The sequence below is a fragment of the Lissotriton helveticus genome, chromosome 9, assembly GCF_964261635.1.
Source record: "Lissotriton helveticus chromosome 9, aLisHel1.1, whole genome shotgun sequence".
NCBI classification, from domain to species: Eukaryota; Metazoa; Chordata; class Amphibia; order Caudata; family Salamandridae; genus Lissotriton; species Lissotriton helveticus.
The window spans coordinates 441,678,252-441,698,485 of NC_136070.1; the positions used below are offsets into that span (position 1 = coordinate 441,678,252).

Consider the following 20,234-nt stretch of genomic DNA (forward strand, 5'->3'; position numbering starts at 1 on the left):
TGTCATGCCGTAGTCACATTTTTATTGTGCACATTTACATCTCCTGCATTAGCTGTGGCTTGTACAGTAGGCTCTAGGAAAAGTAACCATTTAGTCACATTCAAGTTATTTAACAAATCTTTACTTTCAATTATCAAACATAGGCAATTCATGCTAACTTGCAGTACAAGGTACAGCACAGCATAAAATGATACTGTATGTAAATTATACAAATAACTTGTACATGGAAAAACAAATGGCCTACATCTGTGGGAGAAAACCAAGTTCCAAACACAATCACAATATCTGCAGGAATAACAAAACAATACTGCAAGTGTATAAAATAATGTATGTAAATCCAGAGAAGTGCTTTTTTTTCTTTTTTACAAATAAAAATTACAATGTAGTGGTGAACTTTAATTAAAATAAATTATTGCATTCCTTGCTTGATGCATACTTATAAACCATCCTCATACATTAATTCTCGATCTCCCGCCAACAATTTTTCTATCAACCGTAATCATTTACTCTCAAAACACCTTATTTTCATAGTCATGAACACATTCCCATTCTCTACAACTTAAACCAGCTAACTGCATAACACTAGAATAGGATCATCTATGCTTTAGCACAAAACAATTGTGATGGCACAGTAGTAAGCAGAGTTGATGCATCCGTGCAGTTATCAGTTATCAGAATGTCAGTAGACAGTACTTCAGGATTCAAATTGGGTTTTACGAAAATGTAAATCCAGTCTTATATTTTTTTTTAATGAGCCGCTTATGAACGATTTAGTATTTTGGTTCCTATCTTTGCACTGCTTTTTTTCCCCCGAACAGAGTGACAAAATTTAGAAAACCAGTAAGCAAGTTATGTCCATATCTTAGACAGGCAGTTAATACAGTGCACTGAGTACTCGTCTGTCCTTCCTTACATATTTACTCACTGAATTTAAGCTATATTTAAACACGCCCAAAGTAATACATATATTTGATAGAGTTACAAAGGTTTGTTATCAAAGTGCAAAAGTAACACTAACATTAAAAGAGTAGTTGTGCATTGTGGAGTTTCAACGCACACAAAAAAACCAGTTCAGTTGGAAATAAAACTTTCATTTACATTTTTTAAATGAAAATTTGTTTTACAAAATTATGAAAACTGATAACTTTAACTCTGCCTAAGAATGTTTCAAGTGCGTTCATTGCACGTTTAATTTTCTGGGGGTATATATATATATATAAATATTTTTTAAAAGCAACCAGGTATATCTGCATGTATGTTTTCGGTTAAATCCATATAGGTAGGTTACTTGCTTTTCTTTGGTATATCATAGTATCTGCAAGAGTTTAGTTTGAGTTGACTTTGAGCATTCATACTATAGGTGTAACACATCAGTCCTTCTGGCATAACAATTTCATTCAAACAAATTGTTTGCTTCAGACAGCTAACTTTCTCAACTATTGCACATTCATTCAATTAGACATACAAACTCCCTTCAGTAGTTTCAAACATATTTGTAAAAGCACAATCGTGCTGCATAGCAACATAAATTACAAATTGTGACCTTTAAAAAAAAATGGAGAATCTTTTTTTAAAAGATTTGTTTACTCCCATTCTTGTTTTGACCCAAAGGTAATTTTAATGGCAATTTGAGGAGAGCACAAATTACTTTAACAAAGGGAATCTGTTATTCCAGTATTGCCTCTAAGAACTTCTTGTCCTAGAAGTTATGTATTTTTTTTGCAGCATATCTGCAAAACACCCACAAAAGTGACAGAATTAGGACATTTGTTGCCGTTTTATATTTTTACATTTTAATGATAATTATTTACATAAAAGGAATCTACATGTGTTAATATTTCAGAACACATGCGTTTTTTCCAGATTTGGCATATGAAAATATTGGCAGACAGGAAAATGCACGCATCTCCCGAATTCACTAGTGTTATTAAAGTAGTACAGTCCCAACCTTCTTCTTAACACACGCTGTCCTGAGAATTGCGGGGGAAGCACATTCTTTAATTTTCTTGATGAAATGTTGTATGGAGAATGTCCAGTGTATGTTTTGTATCCAGTTACTTCCAGGATATTGCACTTCCAAATATGAGAAGAATTTGACATTTAAGCGAGTGTTCTCTGCCGTGGCTTTATCCTTGGGTACAACTAAAATAAAGACAGTGTTAGAAGATGTGTGAAAACCATGCTGTCAACTTGTAAAAGTACTTAGATCGGTCATATAGGAATTAAGTATGCTAACATTAATGAAAAGGTCACATCACTTTTTTAAGCCACATACAACACCTATAAAGAAATGATCTTAGTTTTGTGTGTTTTCACAAAATACATTAATTTGTCTGTGAATCTGTATTTGTTACACTTGCAAGAGGTCAAAGGGAACTCTATCATTAACCACATCGCTGTTGCGGGTATTCCGCCGCAGCGCTAAGGGGGCGGGGGGGGCCGCGCGGCGGGAGCATGCTGGTGACGGAACCGCTCCGTCACCAGCCGTGGTTGAGCTGTGCTCATGACGGAGCGGTTCCGTCATGGCCCACCCATTTAATAGAACGCGCCCCGCAGGCGCGAAATCTGCGCCGCGCAGGCGCGGCGGCCGGGCCATGACGGAACCGCTCCGTCATCAGCACAGGGCCACTGCGGCTGATGACGGAGCGGTTCCGTCATCAGCATGGATAAGGGTAACATGGCCGTCTCAGTTCCCATGCGAATAGGGCAGTTCTAAATTTATCAAAGGCTTCTCCATTTCTCAATAAGAATTAGATATCTGGACGAACCCAAAGACCGTACCTATACTGTATAGGTGGCACAGTTAAATGTATAACACAAACATAGAACCAGTTGGTTTTTTTTTTAATGGGAGAAATTGTGCACAAAAATGTTCTGAGAAAATGTCTATATATAGAACATTTTCTGCACTTTACGTTTCTCCCATTTAAAATAATGGCGGTATTTTTCAGTTATAATTATGGTAAAGTGTTTACCAGCCACTGGGAGCAAGATGCCAGCTGGGTGCAAATATGACACTTTGAAATGGGATAAAATTAAACTGAAGAGTTAACTTTGTTTACATGGATTCCATAAAACTCATCATTTAAATTTTCTCCCATTTCCAAATGTCACATTAACAGACTGGTATCTTGCTCCAAGTGGCCTGTAGACACAGTGCCATAATTATAACCGGAAAATACAGGCCTTCCTTTAAATGGAAGGAATTTTAAGTGAAGAAACATTAACGTAATTGGCTTAATTAAAAGTGGAGAAAAACAGTAAGATTTGATGTTTCATAGAAATGTTTATCATTTTAAATTTCTCAGATTTAAAAAAAAATGACTTTGTTATAAATATGGCACAGTGTGTACTGGCCACTGGGAGCAAGAGTTCTGCTGTTTGTAACTGCAATACTTTAAATTGGGATAACATTAAAATAAATAGTTAACTTAATCATTAAGTCAACTTCTGTTTAAAAGCATTAAGGAACACATTTTGTTCACAGCTCCAGTATTCGGTTGACAAAAAAAGACTTTTCTATAAGAGTTAAATACCTCAGTGCTTCACCTCTGTGCCCCAGTCTGGGTCTTAAATCTGCTCATTATCAGGCCCGCTATCTGCAGCCTGCGGATGACAGTGTAAAATAAACACAGCCTTCCCTTAACTTGAGAAAGAAAATGTGACCCTGTGCTTATTTAAAAATGAAATCAAGGCTGCGAGCTACTCTGAAGGTGTCTACAAGCTACTGGTAAGCTCTCAATTGACTGGATGGAGACACCTGCTCTGGCCGATCTTTCGGGCCCATCTAAAAATCAGTCTTGAATTGTCAATCTACCTTAAGGACAAACTCTTATTGGGGTGTGGCTTGTAAGCTGACATTGGCGAACGCGTGAGCCTGTTGCTCCGCACCAACCCGTAATAAATCCTGATTTAGCCCAGCCCAGCCTGTGGGAAATACCCCTTGACGTGCGGCTCTGGCCGGAGTGGCATTCCGGAGTACCCAGAGAAGCGGCCTGAACCTCTGCAGCACCCCACAGACAACAGCAGTGAGGACGACCGGAGACCTGAGCATGAGTAGCCTTATCGCTGTGCCCAGGGGAGGTAGGTCCCAAACATCGCTGGAACTGGGTAAGGGGCTTTTACACTCCCTGCACTGACTGATCAAGACCATGGAGCGGGAGGCCAGGACCCATTGGCTGCAGCCCCCTGGTGCTTTATGGGAGGCGGGGCTTGCCTGGCAGTAAGGCCAGGATCCTGATGTCCTGCAGGTCCCGGCCGGTGGCCAGCTGTAGACATGAAACAGCCGGAGGAAGCTGCATTATAGATGGACAAGCCTAATCCTGTGCTTATAAGGGGAGCACGGTATCTGAAGCTGGGACACTTACCTTATTTAATAAATTGAGACCTGGGACAGGGTCCCGCTGTGTTTTTGCCTCCTGACCCCTTTGGATTGTTCCAGAAAGCACTTACCCAGGCAACCTGTAATAAATGCACTTTGCAGGAAGCTCCTTTGCTACCCCTGTGAAGACCCTAAAGGCAAATTATCCAAGCTGCCCAGAGCCAAGGCATGCTTAGGACTGGTCCTCAATTACTCCTGTGGAACTCCTTACAGCATCTGACCTGGTTACATCTAAACTGTAAATTCCATGAGCTGCTCCTCACTTATCCATGGGTGGGCTATAGAGCCATTTACCCTCTCTATCATAAGCAATCCCTCTGTAACACCCTGGCTGGCGGATTACTCCTCATTGGCAACAGAGTGACTGCATTATCCAGAACATCTACCATCTCTGGCTGTCTACCATAGATACCAGAGGGTGCCTCACCAATTGATCCGGGGAAAGTCATATTGAAAAAAATTGAGACCTGGATTGGGGTCTCACAGAACTCCTTTAGCCCACACCATTGCTTATCGAGTACCTGCTTGGGCATTCGGGCTCCTCTCCACATCAAAGGCACACCCCTGGGGCAGCTGCTACTCCTAGGCAGAGTGCAAAGCATAGAAAAGGAGCAAGGGACCGCAACAGACCCAGCTGGGCAGCCGAATGCACCCAGTATCGCTGAATGGCCTGGGGACAACCCGGAGTCCCTCACATCACTCATAGCACCATAAGGTCTGCCAGGTCTAGAGGAACTGGCCCCTTGATGACAGTTTGGATCACTGGCCGATACCTTGGACTGCAACGATCCAATACAGAATTACAATCTTCCTTTTAACATCATATCAGGAGAGCGCCAAAGTCTCAATTTGGATACTTCATTTATGGCTAGCCTTTACTCTTGTCTGGCAACTACACCACAGTCCACAAGAGGCTCGGCCTGGCCCGTTCATCCCATCCTGCACCCTTGATCGCACCGCACCATGGGTAAAGGCAGTGGGGGGACTCTAGGACAAGGGGAAGGTCCCGTCCAAACTCCAACAAGGATCGGAGGCACCACTGACGACGCTGGACCCTGTGCACTAAAAACTGATTAACCGCATGCGTGCGGGCGGAATTCCGCTCGTACGCTGAGTTTTGCGAAAGCGCATGTTACGTGACGAGCTGGGCTCGTCATCAGCGTAGCAGGAGGCTACCTCATGACGAGCCCAGCTCGTCATCAGCGTGGAAGGGGTTAAAAACCTGGGCACCATTGCAGATACTAAAACCACACTCCACCAAGGCATCAGTACTAAGTTGGTGGGACTAGGCTTGTTGAGAGCCAAAAATCACAAGCTGGTGGAAAGAGTGAAAGTGGCTGAGGCCACAATTGTGGAGCTGCACCCTGCACAACAAACTAACTCAGCAGGTCACAGCACTCACAACTGCATTCAGACCCTTGAATGCAGTGCGAAGACGTGGAAGGATGAAACAGAAGAAACATTAGAATTGTGGGACTGCCAGAAGGCGGAGACATGATCTTTATAAAACCCTGGCTGCGTACGGTGGGGGCACCAAAAGGCCTCTTAATGTTTAACACACTCAAGAGGGCACATAGGTGGCCTGCCCGACCCCTGCACCCGGTGGTGGCAGGCTCCTGCATTACAAACGATACAGAAAAGGGGGTGGTGATGAACAGAGTGTCTGAATTAAGCAGACCACTCTTACCCAGTCCAAAGATCAGGGCTTGATCCATCACCGTTATTTATCTCACTGCCCCATCCCAGCTCAGAACCTGGCTATATGCAAATTAGTCTGTCCCTGGCCCAGTGCATCATGGGAACAGGGCAGACCAAACTACCAAGCCAATTCTTCACCAGAAAGGAGACAAGCTACCGGGGACCGGTTTCTGGCATTTCAGCCTCTTCGGCCCGGCTTGCTTGAATCCTGATGGAGCAGTGAGAAAGGGACTCATGTCTGAGTATACCCTGCCACACCTATAGTGGCCAAAAACGATACAGAAAAGGGGGTGGTGATGAACAGAGTGTCTGAATTAAGCAGACCACTCTTACCCAGTCCAAAGATCAGGGCTTGATCCATCACCGTTATTTATCTCACTGCCCCATCCCAGCTCAGAACCTGGCTATATGCAAATTAGTCTGTCCCTGGCCCAGTGCATCATGGAAACAGGGCAGACCAAACTACCAAGCCAATTCTTCACCAGAAAGGAGACAAGCTACCGGGGACCGGTTTCTGGCATTTCAGCCTCTTCGGCCCGGCTTGCTTGAATCCTGATGGAGCAGTGAGAAAGGGACTCATGTCTGAGTATACTCTGCCACACCTATAGTGGCCAAAAACGATACAGAAAAGGGGGTGGTGATGAACAGAGTGTCTGAATTAAGCAGACCACTCTTACCCAGTCCAAAGATCAGGGCTTGATCCATCACCGTTATTTATCTCACTGCCCCATCCCAGCTCAGAACCTGGCTATATGCAAATTAGTCTGTCCCTGGCCCAGTGCATCATGGGAACAGGGCAGACCAAACTACCAAGCCAATTCTTCACCAGAAAGGAGACAAGCTACCGGGGACCGGTTTCTGGCATTTCAGCCTCTTCGGCCCGGCTTGCTTGAATCCTGATGGAGCAGTGAGAAAGGGACTAGGCTTGTTGAGAGCCAAAAATCACAAGCTGGTGGAAAGAGTGAAAGTGGCTGAGGCCACAATTGTGGAGCTGCACCCTGCACAACAAACTAACTCAGCAGGTCACAGCACTCACAACTGCATTCAGACCCTTGAATGCAGTGCGAAGACGTGGAAGGATGAAACAGAAGAAACAACATTAGAATTGTGGGACTGCCAGAAGGCGGAGACATGATCTTTATAAAACCCTGGCTGCGTACGGTGGGGGCACCAAAAGGCCTCTTAATGTTTAACACACTCAAGAGGGCACATAGGTGGCCTGCCCGACCCCTGCACCCAGTGGTGGCAGGCTCCTGCATTACAAAGACAGAGATGTTCTTCTTCAAAAAGCGAGGGCAGATGGTCCCTTCAAGGTAGATAACGACATGGCTTTTTTCTTCCCTGACTACATAGCTGAAGTGCAGGGGCGCTGTGCATCGTTCCTTGAAGTCAAAAAAGCCCCAAGAGAAGAGAACCTACAGTACTCCCTGATGTTCCCTGCCAGGCTTTGTATCCTGCTAGAAGGGAAGATACACTTCTGTAATAACCCAGAAGAGGCCTGGGAATGGCACTAAGCCTACAAAACTGGGGAGCCCGCAAAAAAGGCAACCACAAACACCACCCCTAAGGATCAACGGATCGGGAAAAGATTGTGGACCAGCCCGCAGCAGAAACTGCCTTAAAAAAACGTGCCCAACCCAAACTGGGCGGCTGCCTTGCAGGTGATGGTGGACCCCCTGAAAGGAAAACAACTCCACCTCGGAACCTTATTCTCATTCACCTGGGCACAGGAGATACAGACTCAAGAGACTTCCCAAACAGACAGTATAGCTCTGATGACCATCACACCAAGAACGGCGGACGGTCTCAGAACTGGCCTGGGCCACCCGCCGAGAAGATACAAAACAGTGATCCAGGCGGGAGGAGACTAGATTGGGCCGACGCAAATCGCACTATCCAACACCGACCTGCTAAACGAAAAACACACTACACATGGCCCACCCCCCCAGGAGGCCCACACCAGAATCTGTATGGTGCCTGCTGTTGACTTTTGACTACTTGTCTGCAGTTCGGGCAGCTGGCCATTGCCAGACTGCTCTTGGGAAATTGGAGTTTGGTTTTTTCAGGGTGTTTACTGTTCTGTTCCTGGTTTTTGTGCAGGCGGGGTCTTGGCTTTCAAATTTATGGGAGGAGGGCAGGATGGGGTGGGGGCTGACAAGCCTGAGCACCTTAACGTTGGTGAATGGCGTCCAATTTCTATACATTAAGGCTCCAAACATGGAATATTAGATGGATGGGCTCATTGTCAAACGGCACAATATACAGATACCTACACAGACAAAGGATTCAGATTGCACCCCTACAGGAGACACACCTCACCCACAATGAGGCGGATATAATATACGTGCCTAACCAGGACCAGGTATCCTTTCTCCTGGCTCTTTACGCCACATTGGTGGGGATGCTGTTGCCAGAGGTGACTGTGTCAGTGTGGTTGCACTTGATTGATCCCTGTTGCCAAATGCTCAGGCGCACCATACAACAGCGGGATTCCGAGACTGGCGAGAACGGGGGATTGGTAAACTAAGGGATTATTCCTACTACTCCCCCATTCACCAGCTACACACAAGAATTGATCTCTTCCTGTGTACACCTGGACTGGGTAGTTCTATCACATAGACCGAATATTGGACGCATGCTTTTGGACAATAGCCCCCACCCAGCTTCGGGGACATGCCCGCTAGTACCGATGTGGCCCCTCAATCTGCTAATGTTAGAAGACACTTGCAGTAAGAAAACCATAGGTACAGCAATTAACACCTATTTTGCCACTAACACCAAGACGTCATCCACAGCGCTGATGGAATGGAAGGCGTTTAAAGTGGTGGTGAAGGGACACTCTTTGGGGCAGTCAATTGGGGCACAAAGGGAACTACATCAAGAACTGACTACTCAGGTCCAAGGGGAGGAGGGGAAAGCCTGCTACACTATTGGCATGGCTCATAAAGCCCAAACTTTGTGGATACCCGATCACGCAAATCCAATCACACACTGGGACCCCAATCCACCACCCGAGGCAATAAACTATCAATTCTGCCTCTACTACAAAACCCTCTATAAAACAACCGCCCTGATCTCGCTCTGCACACAGGAGGGATTCCTGGGACGGTTGCCGCTTCAGACACTAGACCCGCAAGCGAGGGAAGTGTTGGGAGGCCCGGTGACTGCACAAGAGATACATGTGACAATTAAGATCATGGCCACATCATACAACCTACGTAGACTGTACTCCGTGATGTTCCACCCTACTATAAGAATCACCACAAGCCTCCCTTTAATTGATTGACCATGAAAAGGCTTTTGATACAGTTAGATAGGACAACCTACTTCAGACAATGAGACGGATGGGGCTGGGAAAGGGCCGGTTGAAATGGGCATCACTGCTGTATGAACGCCCAATGGCCAGAACTGGTGCTGGAAGTGCTGCACGGCCAGGGTAGGAGGAAGCCCCTTATATACCCCAATCCTACCTTTGGCCGGTTTGCCACCTGGCATCCCACAGACAATACTTGGCATCCCACCGACAATACTGTCTCCGGAACAATTGAAAGCTTAGACCGAAGATGGTCTGGTAATGGTAGGTGACTGGTATCAACAGTCAGACCGGTCACCCTTTAAGGAACTAGTTGAAGATTTCAGCCTCCCACCTGGTCAATTCCTGTTATACGAAGTGGTAATTCATACCTTCAGAGAGCTGTGGGGAGGGTACCGTGAAGAATGCAAGACTCATGCAGTTCTGCACTCAGTTCTTACATTGGAGACAGTGCACCACCATGTAAAATGGTTCTATACCACTATCCTAGATGGCCCGCACACCTTTAACAAAATTAAAAACAGATGGGAAACCATTCTGTATAGGGAAATTATGGTCCCGGAAAGAGGCAGGATTCTCGCATACTCCAAAAAGGTTTCACATAGCACTAGACTTAAGTACACTCAAACTATACTCATATGACGTATATGACTCCCCACAAACTTACGATTTTATATGGAGGGGAAGAACGTAAATGCCAGAGATGTGATCACCAAGATGCAGATTTCATACATATGACTTGGGGATGTGCTGCTGTGCATAGGTTCTGGGAGGAGGTGTTGCAATCGGCGGGGAGGGCAGTGGGACGTACACTGGAGAACACCGTTGGAGTGTGCTTACTGGGACTGTTCCCTGGACACCTAAACGTAAAGTTGGGACTAGATTCCTGGACCTTGCCCTGGTCCTAGCTAGAAGAAGAATAGCACTAACCTGGAAATCAAAGGGTTGGCTTGTAATAGACAGGGAGGAACAGAGATGTGACCTACTGGGCTGGAGGTGAGGGCAGAGTCTTGGTCCGGGAAGAGAAGAGGGAGCTCAGACAAAGTCCCATCGCAGAATTATGAAGGGCGGTCCTGGTGACCTGGGAGAACCCGGAGCAGGGACAGAGTGACGAAGTGAAGGAAAGTGACACCCCAATCAGTTGACGAGCAACCTAAGTAGTTCATAAATCAGCCATTAGTTGGACGGTGATCCGATGGTTGGGTAACCATAGAAATGATACACAGTCACCACAAAACTAGGGCACCGGCAGAGCCCACATGCATACACTTCCCCACAGATGAGGTATGGTATGGTTGTGTCCGACATTACATATCTGTGTGCGGGATCCCCCTCACCCCATCTCTTCACACATTACCCTCCCCAACATCCTACGTGACAAATGATACAGACAAACAGTCGGGGCCCTCTACATAATCAGTTGATTAATAGTTGTTTTGGTAATTTTTTTGTTTGTTTTATACACTCATATATGTATACATGCAGACTAGGTTTGACCCTCCTTCAACTGCATACAATAGTATATATTAAAATGTTATATCCTTGGAGAACCTACAATTAAGCTGGTTGGAACTATCACACCAATAGTATGTGTATTCTGAACCGCGGTGGTAGCATGTATCATAACAATACACATCTATAAATGTAACTTTTAGATTTGCTATATTCCAACTGGTGTGCTTTGTATTGATATGCTGGAATATTTCTGCACACGATGTACCAAATGGCAAGTAAAAAGATGTTATAAATTTTTTTTTTTTTTTTTAAAAGGAACAGACCCTTATTTCTGACCAGTAGGGAGATCCATGACCTATTTTCCTTTTCAGGAAACCCCACAATACAGTCAAACATTAACCTAAACGATAGTTAACTTTTGTGAGAATGAACCTTAGAGTACATACAAGAAAATGTGTTGAATCATTTCCCATAGTCGAAGTACCATAGTAAAGGAGGATGTAATAGTACCATAGGCTATAATGGCAATGCAAAGTCATTTTAACAGCCCATCTATATCCTTTTTAAAAATAAAAAAAATACCAAACCTGAATTATAACCATTCAGGCAACAGCACCCTCTCGAACAATCCAAACAGAGGCTGAGTCCCTCAGATGTTCGGCACATGTGGGAATAAATAATCCCAATCTATGAGGGGAACCTCCATGGGAAGGAGGATGGGTCACATGTGAATCTTTGAACGATACCAATACTGGGCAACTATAGCTACAGGTAAGTAACACATTTTATTCTCTAGTATAAGAGCTTTCATGAATTCACATACTTGAATCAAAATAGCAAGCTGTATTGTAGTTATACACACACACAAACACACATACACCATCCTCAAGGGTACTTTTAAGTGTCTGTGTGTAACAGTTTAGTACATATCCATACAAAAGTATCTATAAAATGTTTGAACAGCTTAAAGTAAATAATGTATATTGGAATAGACAATAATGCAGTATCCAACGTTATGATACACAAATCCATAACACTTATCTTTACAGAGGCTCCCCTAACTGGAACAGATCATGCAAAACCGCTTGTCCAAATGCTACATTGCTTTTTTGCGTTGTATCTGGGAACTAGTGCTGCGTGAACATGTGGGTACTCTTCCACGTTGCAGAACTGCATATCTTCCAGTGAGGCACGTCCAAAGGGAGCAGATGAGGTAGATACTGCCCTTGTGGAGTGTGCCTTCACTGCCTTCACTGTAGTGAAGTGTGGTTTCCCAGCTTTGCTGTGACAGAATTGTAGGGCGGCAGATGTCCCTATGGCGATGGTAGCTTTTGTGACTGCCGTCCCTTTTGGAGAGAGTCCGTAAGAGACTCTCAGCTGATCTGATTTTCTGAATTGATTGGTACAATGGAGATAAAATTTGAAACAGCACCCAATGTCCAAGGTGTGGCGAGACCTTTCCGCTGGAGATTGCGAATTCGGAAAGAAAGTGACCAGTGTAATAGGTTTATCGAGATGGAACCTTGGGGATGAATTTTGGGTTTGTCCTGAGAAACACAGAAGTGAAGCGCAAGAAAGGTTCCTGAATTGTAAAGGTTTGAATTTCACAGACTCTTCTGGTAGACGTGATAGCCAACAATAGAGTGAACTTTCAGGTTAGAATTTTTAGATCTGCCTTGTGAATGGGTCCGAATGGCAACTTGATAAGCTGTGAAAGAACCACATTGAGATGCCATTCTGGGGGAGGAGCCCTTACTGAAGAGAAGGTTCTTACAGTCTCTTAATGAATTGTTTGACTAACCTAGTCTAACAGAGAGAGAGGGAGAACGAGAGGACCTCCTGAATCTTGAAATTGCAGCTAGGTTAACTTTTATAGACGCATGCACCAATCCTGATCTAGCAAGAGGGAGTAGGTATAGCAGAATTTGTTCAGGTGACGCTTCCAAGGGATGGAGATTAGATTGCCTCCATCTTTATCTTGGTGAGGATCCTCCGTATCAGAGGGAAGGGGGTAAAAAGCGTATGCATAAAGGCCGGCCATCTCATTGAAAGGGCATTCCCCAGGGACCCTGGGAGTGGGTATCGACCAGGACCGGACATGAAACAAAACTGGCCCTGGCAAACTGCTTGGCCATTGGGGGGGGGGTCCAGTTCCCACTTGTGACAACTGTTTGCTGTTTTGCTGAGAGTGTATGCCAAGGTGTTCACTCCTTATACATGCTCGGCTTTTAAAGTCACCTGCCTGCCAATTTGAAAGATCTTGAGCCTCTCGTGAGAGAGACAGATAAGGACCATGCCCCCCCCACCCCCCTTGCTTATGTAATACATGCTGGCTGTATTGCCTGTAGGGACAGCATGAAGGCTCTTGCTATACGTGGCAGATAAGGCTTGAAGAGTGAGAAAAAATAGCCTTGCACGCTAGATGACTGATGTGCATCAACTGTGGTAGTGCAGACCATTCACCTTGGATTTGCAAGTCCTGCAAATGGCCGCCCCAGCCTTCCATGGGGGCATCCATGGTGATGTTGTAATCTGGGATCGACGTCAGGAACGTGAGGTGAGGCCTTGTGAGAGATGAGACTGTTGTGACCACCACGCTAGTGTCTCTCACATCTTTGAGGTAATGCTGATCAATACTTCAAAGGAGCCTGTCGCTTGGAACTATTGCAACTGGAGCTCCTTCTGCAATGGCCTCATTTTCAGCCATGCCAGCGGGACCAGGGATATTGCAGAGATCATGCGAGGAGCTACTTGAACATCCGCACTGAAACAGACCACTCACAAGACAGACAACAAAATGATTATCAAACCTGGCTCTAAAGGTCTAAAAAAAAATAAGGTCTGTTTCAGTGCGGATGTTCAAGTCAAGGTAAGCCTAGTTTCTGATGGTATCTTGGATGGAACCCAAAAATATCCTTGTTTGACTTGGGATGGTCGTGAATTTTGGGTAAACTACTATGAGGCCTAGCCTGTGAAAAAATGAGAGGCAAGCCGTGGTAGTCCTGGAGGCTTGTTGCAGTGTTGAGGCTTTTCGCAGCAAGTCGTCTATGTAAGGGAATACCTGATGAACTTGCTTGTGAAGTGTGACTGCTACCGGGGCAAGACATTTTGTGAAAATCCAAGGAGCAGACTTGAGTCCAAAGGGAAGGACCCTGAACTGCTAATGGGTACCAGCTACAGTGAAACTGAGATACTAGTGAAACTTTGGATTTATGGGAATGTGGAAGTAAGCATCTTGTAAATCCAGGTAGGTCATGTAGTCTCCGCTGTTCAAGAGGTGGAGAATGTCGGAAAGAGTAATCCTATGGAAAGACTTTGCGCAGAAATGTGTTCAGTCTCCTGAGGTTCAGGATGGGTCTCCACTCTCCTGATTTCTTTCAAATAAGGAGAAAACAGGAGTGCTTTTGTGGTGCGCCTTGCTTGTGGTAGGCTGCTGATGGTGGTTGGCGGTAGGCCTTTACTGGGATTGAGGCTGATAATGTTAGGGTCACTGGTAGCCCCCAATAAAGATGGAGAAACCTCTTCCTCTAGCTCCTTGAAAGGGCAACTTTTTGAACTCGGGAGTGCCAAGAGATCTGGTGGTGTCTGTCTTGATGGCTAATAAGACATCCTCGATATACTTTCCAAACAAAGTCTCGCCGTCATAAGTCACGTCCAGTACCTTTGATTGGACCTCCAGTACGAAAAAGGTAGCCTTAAGCCATCCTTGTCACATTAAGACCGATGCTCCTGCCAACTGATGAAAGCCTGTGAAGAGCACAATTGATAATTACTGAGGAAGTGCATTCCTATAATATTTTCTTTGCCTCTGCCTTCCTGTCTTCAGTGATCAAATCAAGCAGTGCTGACATCTGACCACATCTAACAGTCATAGCGCGTCAGGATCGCTAGTGAGTTGGCTACTCGGACAGGGATGCAATGCAGGAGGTAAAATCTCTTCCCTATATTAGCCCAGCACCTGCCCTCCTTGTCTGGTGGCGTGCAAATGGGTGCAGAGGGATTTTTGTAGTGTCTTTGTGCCGCTTGAGAAATGACAGAGTCCGGCTTGGGATGACTGATGAGGAAAGCAAGGGAATCAGTGGTCTTATTTCTCTTGTCGAGGTGATAGCGGTGTTACTGTAGCCACATTTTTCAATAATTTTTATCCTTTCCCAGATATAATCTATAATGGGAATGGATCTTACAGACTTTCTAGCTTTCTTGCTCTTTAAAATTGTGAAGAAAACAGTTGGGTTGCTTGACAGAAGTTGGCATATGAAAGCGTGCTGCAGCTCAGTCCATCAGATTATGAAAACCCATGTTGTCCTCTGGGGTAGAGTCTGCAGGGTGAAGTGGCGGAAGAGATGGAGTAGGGATCACGTAATCATCCCATTCGTCTCGTGGTCATTGAGGATCAGGAATCTCTCCTTTGTCTTTCATCGTCTGAGAACGAGTGGTCCTCACCTGGAGGTGGTGCAATATTGGAAGCAGGTGTTATCCTGGATGTAATTGGTGGAGCGTCGTTTCTTGGTGTAGAAACAAGCTGGGGTGGAACGGTTTGCTGGTCCTGTGTAGGTTCTGGAAATCTCCTCTTGTAATCGTGCAGCATGGCTTACAGATCTTTCACTAGAGAAGCGGGCATGTGCATTTCGTCATGTCTAGGCTGGGGACGTAGGTAATTTTGTAAGGTTCATAAAGGCGCCTAGGAGGGTCATTATATGACTGGTAATATTTCTCTTCATTTTCTTTATCAGAGTCTTCCTCATATTTCAACTGGAGCTCTGAAGGACTGTGTGCATCCCCAAAAGGCCTATCATCATCTGACTCTTCCACAACCATTATATGGCTAGGAAGAAACAATAAGACCTTACTAGGAGAGTTCACTTCAGCTCTTAATGCACTCTTGGTTATTTTGATAATTTTTATTGGACAATGTAAAAGGGCACTGGGGCATCAACTGTGCTTTCGTCGATTATGTGCCCGTCGTCGGTATCACTGTCGACGTTGAAGGTGGCACTGCCGTCGATGTCCTTGTAGACAGCTTAATTGTTGCCAATGTTCCTGTCAACTATGTGTTCGTTGATATACTTCTTCTTCGTTGGACCAGCCAAAGGCAATTCCGACATCAACAGTGATTTAGAGGAGGAGATCACGTTGGTCGACGAGATGGGGGCATCAATCACTGCCGTAGTCTAAGTCATTGATGCCGATGGTTTAATCAACAAGAATGTGGTGACTGTTGTCTCCATTGTTGATACCAGAGCCGACGGGGTCGTCATCGTGCTGAGAAGTTATCTAGTCGTCAATGGTTCTGAGGAGGGAGAATGTTTTTGCTCAATTTCTTTACAGCCAGAGAAGAAGGTTGGGAGAAGTCTGCCTCTTTGGAGATTAGCTTAAGTTTCTCCTTTTTGTTGGGGGGCTTATGGTGTGTCTTCAAGGCCTTTTTACTCTCCCTCAGAAGCCCCATGGTTCAAAGATCTTCACCTTTTGTGGGGTATGTTAGAAGAATCACTGTCCTCCTCAGACGAGCTGGGATTTTGAGATTCTGATGTCTGTAGCCACAGAGGTAGCCTTCCCTCTCTATCTCAATGTCTAAGAAGGAAAAGTATGACAAATCTTGCACTCCTTTACCTGATGTTGAGGGTAGAGGCAATAGGGACAGTCTTTGTGTGGGTCATCCAGATGCAGGCTTTTCTTCCCACGGGATTTGAGGTTCTGAAGAGGCCTTTTTTTATATATAAAAAGAGTCAGACATTGTAGATGTAGAAAGTTGAAATATACTATGAAAAACTGTGAAAGACTTAGGTAGACTCCCTTCACACGACGTGCTGTAGAAAATCTAAGGGACTCAGCCTCTGTTTGGAGTGCCCTGGAGGGTGCCGTCGCTTGATTGGTTATGGTTCGGGGTTGGTCTTTAAAAAAAAGAAAAAGGACATAAATAGGTGTTGTACATCAATAGGCTATTAAGGTGACTTTGCATTGCCATTTTAGCCTGTGGTACTATTACATACTGCTTTACAATGGTACCTTGGGACTCACACTTTGACAACGGGAAATGATTCAAGCATGTGAATCTATGAAAGATCTAATACTGGAGAAACATTGGTTTCCAATGGCATGCAGTGAAGAAGACGGAAATGTAGGATGGGCCTTGGGATCTATGTCACCACATCGACACACCATCACATGGGCGTGCTTCCACAATCAATTAATTCTATTTAGTGAAAACTATGTAATGTGTTTCCACTAACCTTAATCAAGTCCATGAAATATTACATTAAAATTCTTTATTTTATCAAATAGCTCATATCAAATGCACCTTTCAGGATGCCTACCCTAAAAATCTTTACAATAAAGAACTAAAAAAAAATTATTCTTATTTTGGATAAGTTAAATGTAATTATTTTTTTAAAAGATCTGGTACTTGCAATTTTTGAAAAAAGTAATGTGTTTCAAACTGGTTGGATTTAATTAAATCATGTGATATTAAATAGGTATTAAATGGGGATTGCCCACAAGTTCCGTTTTTAAAACATTTCAAAGGGGGTTATTTAAATGCTGAATGTGTTAATTTGTTTTGATAAACCAACTTTATTAGGTTTTTCATGCAGACAAGCTTAACACTTAACAGCCAGTTCTAACTTCTGTATACAGCAGGAAAAGAACACCACAGGACATCATGACATTAGCACTTATTACCTCAGTCAATCTCACTGTTGCCGATAGGTTTCCCACATATCTTAGTGTGTTTCTGGGGGCATCCCCATGCTTGATACATTGGCTGCTCCAGCCTAGCACACCAATCCACTTCCACCTGCCATTCTGCCAGGGTAGGAGGCTGCGGCAACCTCCATTTGAGGGCAATATCTCGTTTGGCAACAACGGTGGCCACCCCATCATTGCTTGTTTTCAATGGGGTCAGCTGAGGTGCTCTAGTATTGCAAGGATAGGTCTATTGGCTGCTCCATATCTTAAGTCAGTTTCCTTATAATTCCTTGTCAATACTTTATTATCTAGGGGGATTGTCCACACAATGTGAAAGAAGTCTGCTTCTGTGAGAGTACATCTAAAACAGGTAGTGCCTGCATTCCATGGGCACCGGGGTGTGAAATAAGAGTTAATTTAGCTGGAGCAATCTCATTCGGCAAGAGATAGCTATTCCACATGTCCTGACAGTCAGCATTGACAAGGTGGCCATTCCAGTTTTCCTTTTTCCCTTTAAGGGACGTAAACACATGGGGGGGTGCTAGTCACTAGAGTACAGTATATTTGGGATATTGCTCCTTTGCCCAGTCGACCCATGGGGAGTTTAGCTTCAAGCGGATTGTAAGGAAGCAACTAGGTTACCCCAGTCATATGGCAAGCAAGAGCGTGGCGGAGCTGCAATCATTTATAGAATTGTGTGTGGGACAGGGAGAATGGATTTTAAACATCTTGAAATGATCACATATGCCAACCCTGCCAGATGTAGCGCAGGTTTGTAATGCTAATTTTGTCCCATTTCGTAAAGCTGCCTAGTTGAGCTGTATGGTATAAACAGCTACCCTGCCACAGCAGGTGAGTTGCGTTAGTTATTTGTCCCATTCAAGAAAGCATAAGGTAAGTGCCAGATCAGAAAGACCATGCTGGTCACCTCTGGAAGATGGGAGGGGGAGGGGGGGATCACCATAAAGCAGCCTACACTGCCGGGGCCTAGCTGGGAGAGTTCTCTTTGATGTACTCCTTTATTACCAGTGTCTGGGCCCCCCAGTAGTACTCACAGATGTCCGCCACCCAGGTCTCCCCTTCATATACAGATTGTTAACACTTATTCCAGGGCTATGCGGGATGAGTTTGCCGCCCATAAAAAGTAGCAACTTGTAGAGATGAGTTTCCAGAACCATTGGTTTGAGATCATAAATGGAAAAGCTTTGAAGAATGAATAAAAAAAAGCTTGAAAGGATCATCATTTTAAATATTGCCACTCTACCATGCAGATGAAGTGGGAGCTGCTCCCATCTCCCGAAGTCTTGTTTCATTTCAGTGACTAGGGGTGATGTTTTAAGACTCCATCTGAAGTCGGGATCTCTGGCGATATAGATTCCCAGATATTGGAAGCTAAATCTTTTTATGGAAATACATGTTTGCATGATATAGTACCCTGGTCTGCTTTGCGTGGAATCAAGAGGGATTTATTCCAGTTCTCTTGGAGTCTTGTTCATATAATCTTAGTGTCTCTAGGGATCAGTGTCCAAAGAGATGTGGGTTGGCTAGGAAGTAAAGTGCAATCCTTTCTTCTGTCAGACCATCCTAGTTCGAGCCCCACATCTGAGCATCTCAGCGGATGAGCCGTGCTAGGGGCTCAATAGCTAGAGTGAAAAGAAATAGAGATTGGGTTAGCCCTGTCTGGTCCCCCTTCAGTTAGGAAATGGACTGGAGACCATACAGAAAGTTGCGTGCAGACGTTTTATGAAGCTTTGGAACTGCGGGCCAAAGCCCATTCGCTCTAGGACCTTGGTCAAGAAGGACCAGTCAACTCCGGGGCCGCAATCCGTAGTCCATCTTCCACTGGAGGGGATGCTGGGTAACACTGACCTCCTGATTGCAATGATCCTACTGTATGAAGACTCCTTTATCTGATCCCGCTGGCTCTGGCCTCCCCGACTGCACTAGACACGGCAGCGGTTCTCAAGCGACTCCCCCCACCCTTCCTTGCTTTGTGTTGTCCTCCTTTTGTTGTGCCCTATGTCCCCAGTTTGGTTCAATTTGCACTATATTTATACTGTCTGCATTCAAGCCTTCCGGCGCTGAAACACTTTGACATTGGTATGTCTTGTCCATGGACACTGCACAGCGTCCCATCGCGACCACTATGATATACCCATCTGTCCCCTTTTGTATCATTAGGTACTGGGCACCTTACAGTTGGCAACCACTGTTCTCTTTTGGCTGTATAAACACTGTTCTGTCTATATGTTTAAAATGTGCAAAATGTTAATAAAAAAAAAAAGATTTAAACAAAAAAAAAAGAAGGACCAGTCAACTAAGCCGAATGCCTTCTCAAAGTCTATCAGCAGGCGAGCACAAGGGTCCTGATACATTAGAGATGTGCGAGTGCCATGTGTACGCAGTGTACAGTGACGATTACTGCAACCAAGCATAAAGCCACATCGATCTGGGTGGATAAGGGTAGTTAGCGCACAGTGCAGTCTGTTGACCAGTACCTAAATGCAGATCTTGAGCTCAGCATTGATCAGGGATATCAGTCGATATGAGAAGCAACATGAAGGTAGTTGGCCTTAGGGAGGACTATGATGGTAGCTGAATCACGCTCTGAGGGAGAATGTTCCTTTGGAGAACAGCTTTGTATAAAGTGCCAGGAGTTGACGGTTGAGGATCTCAATGAATGTCCGGTAGTATTACAGGGGG

The 20,234-nt window shown here is 44.8% G+C and overlaps 1 protein-coding gene across 5 annotated transcripts in view; it reads right to left on the reverse strand.

The window, feature by feature from the left end:
• Positions 1-5: 5 nt before the first annotated feature.
• Positions 6-20,234, reverse strand: part of PPP1R13B (protein phosphatase 1 regulatory subunit 13B) — a 461,790-nt gene continuing 441,561 nt past the window's right edge. For all 5 annotated transcript variants that reach the window (XM_078660257.1, XM_078660255.1, XM_078660256.1 and 2 more), the window contains one exon: positions 6-2,142. In XM_078660257.1, coding sequence (XP_078516383.1) covers positions 2,101-2,142 — 42 coding nt within the window. In that variant the 3' untranslated portion in view covers positions 6-2,100. The remainder of the gene's footprint in view (positions 2,143-20,234) is intronic.